We start from the raw sequence: 6,320 nt of genomic DNA on the forward strand, positions 1-6,320 counted from the left end.
AAAAGGGAAAAAACAGAATACACAAAATAAATGTAAAAAAAAAAGACAGAAAATGAGACAGAATCATATAGATTGTCTTTAATCTGTTATAACACACAGGTTCATTTTCAACACACACACACACACTCACACACACAAAATATTTTCCTTTGCTCCTTTACATTTAATATTAAACACATTAAACATAAATATTAACATATGCAGATGTAAATAAAGTTAAGAAATAAAATGAACAAGAACAAAAATAAAGTATTTTCAAGTAAAGTATTTTCAAAACAAAGTTATTCAGTAACATATTAATTATTAATCCCAGACCTACAGCTGTAGATAAAACACTGTAGAATTAACACGATGAAACAGCATTTTTCTGACCACATGCACACTTTTTTTCTTAATATCAACGTAAAGTAACTTAAGTTGGTTGTCTAATTAACTCTATACTGATTACTGAAGTACTTTTGCAAGTCACATCTGCTAAATGCATAAATACAAATCTAGATCCGATCCAGTGCAGGTTTGTTTCGTGTCAGTCTGTGTAACAATATCCACTTATTAACATTTATTGACTCACTATGCTTTCATTGTTTATCTTGACTTTTCTGATAATCTTTTCTTGGCCTTTCATTTGAGCATCATATTTACATTCACATTTAATCGCCTTTATACTTACAACAGAAGCAATAAAATCAACGATACAGGCACACCGTATGTAACTGACTCAGTCTAACATAATACATGCTTTTCTAAATAAATAAATAAATAGAAGTGAATAGTAAATCCTAGGATTATTAAGCCAAGAGTTAAAAATAGTGATAGACTGGGGTTGAACTGAGCAGGTCATTTCTGTTATTTCTGTGGGATTTCTTCCTCTGAGATATCTTGATTTGAGCACCGCTCGTTTCCATGCATCTCCATTTCGTTCCGCTCCTGTTTTGGGTTAGCAAGCTTTCAGAGGCAAGGTTTTGTTGTCGTCCAGCTCCACAGTTAAACACTTAAAATGGTTTTGCAGATATCAGACATTTATAAATAAAACTTCTGGTTTGGCACAGATGTCACTAGAGCTGTCAAAATCTAATTTTCTAGTTTTTAAATGAAGAAAGTGCTCTTTGTGAGCGGTTTTCGGTCCGTTGTATTAAGCGACACATTCACATCGTTTAAACAACGTAATGATTTATAAATGGTTTTATGGTTTATAAACCTTATTCCCAATGCGTCCCCTTGTGGCCTCAGGAGAGAAGCCAAAAGTTAACATAAATTATGACTATAACGCAACGAGTTTTTCCGCCAACTTGACAGCCCTAGTCATCAGTCCCACGTTTTGCAGCTGAAGACATACAGGCTTCATCACGAAGCTCTTCCTTCTAACACAGTGAAACCGAAGAGTCTGGATAAATCCTGAACCCAGCACAGAGGGGCTCAGTGAACGTGGCATGGTATGTGTGTAAGTGAACGAGTGTGTGTGTGTGTGTGTGTGTGTCAGAGACGCTGTAGAAGGACAGCTCCCCGGCCGGCCAGTCCAGATACACTCCTACTCTGTTCGATGAGGGAGAAGGGGCGAGTAAGTTGGTCCTCTTATTGCCGTGCCAGGCAGAGTACTTGTTATCGAAGCAGATCAGACTCCAGGACATTTCATTGAGGCCGAACCGACAGTCGCTTCCGGTTCTTTGGATTCCCTTATAGGCTACGGACAGCCCAGCTCCCGTCGCGCTCCACTCGGCCTCCCAGTAACACCGTTCAGACAGACTCTCTCTGCACAAGACTTGCTCAAAGCAGTCGAATCTCTCTGGAAGATCGTGATAAGGCAGCTGTTCTTCCACTCGCGTCACCTTTCTGTTCCCCTCAGACAGAGAGAGATGACTGTTTGCTGTGTTTATGTCCAGCGTGAGATTACAGGCGTCTGCGAGAGAGAGATTTTAACTATATCAGAATCAGAAAGAGCTTTACTGCCAGGTGTGTTTATGTGGAATATGTTTTAGTGACAGAAGACAATACACAGGTAATCAAAGGAAAAAATAATAGACAAAATAGACAATATACAACATTTCAAAAACAATACATAATGGACAAATGATGTCTATAGATGTATGGTATGTATTAAATATGTATGATATATCTCTTATGCATAAAGCAACAAAAAGACCTACATTTGTGTAGTCCTGGTGTGATTCTGAAATGTCCTCCATGGTCCAAACTACAAAGATAACAAACGCACAATATTACATTTATGCCACACTTTTGAATTTTGACACCAATGCACATGGTTTTTTTAAATTATTTTCTAATATAAAAACAACTGTGACAAGTGGCGGTCACGAGCTATTAATGGGGGGAACCAAACTTTATTTATCTGTATTAAATCCATATTTGAGATATACTGTATATCTGAGGAAAAATGCATTGGCGATCAATCATTTCACGCAAGGTGTGAAAGCAACATTCACCGGTGATTCACGATGCTTTTTCGCATCACGTTTAGTGTGAAGTGGCCTTTCGTTTGCATAAAAAACACCATCACTGTTCTGCTACGTACTTGAGTATCTCCAGTTTGCAGTTTGGTCGGTTCATACTCTCAGAGAGCAGCTTCGCTCCTGAATCTCCTGGATGATTGTAGCTCAGATCCAGCTCTCTCAGGTGTGATGGGTTTGACTTCAGAGCGGAAGCCAGATAAAAACAGCCTTCCTGTGTCACCATACAGCCAGATAATCTTTAAAACCAGAAATCAAGTTGAGGTTATTAGAATAGACAGACAACAAAAAACAAATGAATCAATCAAATACAAATGCCTTTTAAATGGTCTGCCGCTCTTCGTGTTAGGGCTGCACAATATATTGCATGAGATAATCATTGCATAATCAAAGAACAGAAAGAGCAGGCCCTAAATACTTATAGAAATATAACTGGAATATATTTGAACTTTTTTTCATCTGTAATAAAAAAATAAATCGAAATACCTCAGTATCTCCAGCCGACAATGTGGACTCTTCAGTCCAGAAGAGAGCAGCTTCACTCCTGAATCCCGTAGGTCATTATTACTCAAATCCAGCTCTCTCAGGGGACAGTCTGACCATTGTAGAGCTGAGGCCACAGTTTCACAAGACTGATCAGTGATTTTGCAGTCTGCAAATCTGAAAGATAAAAATAATAAAAAATCTGGTAAAATAGGACTATGGAAATCAGCATTTAGCCAAATTGACCCATTTCATGAAGGTTGGGCTAAGAGGAGAAACAATACCGTATGTGGAAGTAATGTGTTTTTTGCACCTTAAACCACATAAACAAATCACATTAGACCAAAGACACAAAGTAACGTTTTTTTGCAACATCACCTTTAAATGCTGCTCCATCTGAAAACAGGTAATGGAGATTAATTACTAATCAGCTGACCAAATGCGCATGACTATTGCATGCTATACAGAAGAAGTGTAACAATAATTTGATTAATGTAACATAACGCAGTTCTCTCTGGAATCGATTCTGAGCTGAGTTTTAACAGCAGATGGCAGTGCACGCTTTAGAATAAGCTTTCTTTCAGTTCCTTATACACACTCCACTTAAGAGAATCACTGGAAAATGTAATTAAACGCATATTTTGAGAAAACAAGCCTTTATCACCTTGTATGCATGTAAACCTATTGTAGGAGATTCCCAAAGCAATATTAGGAGCCTTAATAACTCTCAAAGTAATTCGTACTCACATGGCTTTTCTGGAATTTCTCACAGCTGGTATCAGCCTCCTTCTTCCTTCCTCTGATGTGTTGTATTTCTTAAGGTCCAGCTTATCCAGCGCCTCCTCTGAAATCTGAAGTATGTAGGCTATGGCTGAGCAGTGTGCAGCAGACAGCTCTTTATCTGAGTGTTTGTCTGATTTCAGAAACTCCAGGATTTCTCTCTGTAGAGTCTGATCGTTCATTTCAAGCAGACAGAGAAACAGATTGATGGATCTTTCAGCAGAAAGAGTGTTTTGCCATTCTTTGATTTTGTCCTTAATGTACTTTATGGTTTCTTTAATGCTCTCCGAGCTGCTCTCTGTGTGAGCCAGCAGCCCCTGTAACAGTCTCTGGTTGGATTCCAGAGAGATGCCCAGCAGAAACCGCACAAAAAGATCCATGCGTCCATTCTCATTCTTTAGAGCTTTATCCAGTGCTCCTTTATGCAAATTATGAAGTAAATCAAAAACCTTCAAGGCATCAGAAGTGGTATTAATGTAGGAGTAAAAGACATAAAAGGCTGCAAGAAACTCCTGAAAGCTGAGATGTATGAAGCAGTAGACTTTCCTCTGATAAATAACATATTCTTCCTTAAAGATCTCAGTGCAAATCCCAGAATAGACTGAGGCCTCAGTGACGTCCATACCACACTCCCTCAGGTCCTCCTCGTAGAACATGATATTTCCACGCATCAGTTGTTTGAAAGCCAGTTCAGAAAGTTTCACGATCACTTCTCGGTTGGACTGCAGTAGCTTCTGAGGGTCGCACTCAACTTTCTCATCGTACTTCTGATTTCTTATATTGGTCTGAATAATCAAGAAGTGTATGTACATCTCAGTCAGAGTTTTGGGGATTTCCACAAAGTGATCTGTTTTCATGATGTTCTGAAGCACAGTGGCAGAGATCCAGCAGAAGACGGGGATGTAGCACATGATGTGGAGGCTTCTTGCTGCTTTGATGTGTGAGATGATTCTGCTGGCTTGACGTTGGTCACTGATCCTCTTCCTGAAATACTCCTCCTTCTGAGGCTCGTTGAATCCCTGAATTTCAGTCAGACGGTCGATGTATTTGGAGGGGATCTGACTGGCTGCTGCTGGTCTGGAGGTGATCCAGATGAGAGCAGATGGAAGCAGATCCCCTTCGATAAGGTTTGACATCAACGCACCCAGTGATGAAATCTCGGTCACATCACAAACTTTCTCATGGTTTGAAAACTCAAGTTTGATTTTGCTTTCATCCAGACCATCAAAAACGAACACAACTTTGCATAGATCATACACCTTTGGTTCCAGATCGTGAAGTCCAGGTTGAAAGTCCAGCAGAAGCCTGTGAAGACTGTACTGGTGATCTTTAATCAAGTTCAGCTCTCGAAATGTGAGCACAAACATGAAATCCACATCCTGATTCTCTTTCCCTTCAGCCCAATCCAGAATGAACTTCTGCACAGAGACGGTTTTTCCGATGCCAGCGATGCCTTTCGTAAGAACAGTCTTGATTTTGTCTTTTCTCATTCTTTTCTTCTTCTCGTAGCCTGGTTCAGGTAAGGGATCGAAGATGTCATTGCAGTTGATTGGAGTGTCTTGCACTTGTTGCGGTCTGGGTGTTTTCTCCATTTGTAAAACCTCATGCTCTTCATTCACTCCTTCTCGTTCTCCCTCGATGATGTAGAGCTGCGTGTAGATCCTGTTCAGGAGGGTTTGGTTGTCTTGCATTTTGATTCCTTCAAATAAGCTCTCATACTTCCTTCTCATGCTATCTTTGTGTTTGTCTTTGACTCTCTGCAAGGAATCTCCCGCTGGCTGGTGGGAGTCCCGCTTCGGATCTCCAGTCTTCTCTGGCGCGTGCAGGGCTGGATCTGTCTGATGTTGTCTGACGTGGGTCTCGGAGTAGAACGCAACACAGGTTGGACAGGACTTCACGGCCCTGAGCTTCCTCTCACAGCAGGAAGAACAGAGCACTTCGGCAGCTTCAACTGAGCTGAGAGCATCGCAAAAAACATTAAACTACCATTAAAAGTCAATCTCTGAGAACATTATAAAACAAGAAAGCAGAACCATATATAACATAATAACTGCCTCTCTAAAGCAGAAAAAAGAGCAGCTCATGTTTATTGAGTTCTGATTATCATGCTTAACTGATTAATCACAAAAAACTGTGCCATTATGATAATCACAGCCATACCATCTTACCTCGAATCAGAGCATGCATCACTAAAAGCAGGAGGTTTGTGCATGGAGCTGTCGCTCTTCATAGACACACAGCTGGAGACGGGAGATGCTACTGTTTGAGTGTGGTGTCTGAAGATATTAATAAGAAATGTTTTTATCAAATAAAGCTCTCTCTGACCCTGGGGGTGTATTACAGAAAGACCCTAAGTTTAAATGTGGAATCAAAAGCATGCATTTAATGATGTCTGAGAGAGACCGCAAACTCAATGAAGCTAAAAAGATTTTCGTTTTGTATGGCTAGGTGGTTTGTATGGCTAGGCTAGCTTTAATACATTTAGTATACATTTAGTTTGTTCTGTGTGTCACGTAAGACTATTGTGCATACAAGTAAATGAGAGAAAAACGTATGAGAGAAAAAAAAAAAAGAAATCCCGAGGGGACTGAT

The 6,320-nt window shown here is 40.0% G+C and overlaps 1 protein-coding gene across 1 annotated transcript; it reads right to left on the reverse strand.

The window, feature by feature from the left end:
* Positions 1-77: 77 nt before the first annotated feature.
* Positions 78-6,230, reverse strand: LOC122333000 (NLR family CARD domain-containing protein 3-like). The gene is made up of 6 exons (XM_043230479.1): positions 5,897-6,230; positions 3,696-5,684; positions 2,952-3,125; positions 2,531-2,704; positions 2,145-2,191; positions 78-1,897 (listed from the first exon to the last, which is right to left on the reverse strand). Exons 1-6 carry the CDS (start codon positions 5,956-5,958, stop codon positions 1,362-1,364), a joined length of 2,982 nt encoding a protein of 993 aa, XP_043086414.1. The 5' UTR covers positions 5,959-6,230; the 3' UTR covers positions 78-1,361.
* Positions 6,231-6,320: the final 90 nt, after the last annotated feature.

The sequence above is a fragment of the Puntigrus tetrazona genome, unplaced genomic scaffold, assembly GCF_018831695.1.
Source record: "Puntigrus tetrazona isolate hp1 unplaced genomic scaffold, ASM1883169v1 S000000169, whole genome shotgun sequence".
Classification (NCBI taxonomy): domain Eukaryota; kingdom Metazoa; phylum Chordata; class Actinopteri; order Cypriniformes; family Cyprinidae; genus Puntigrus; species Puntigrus tetrazona.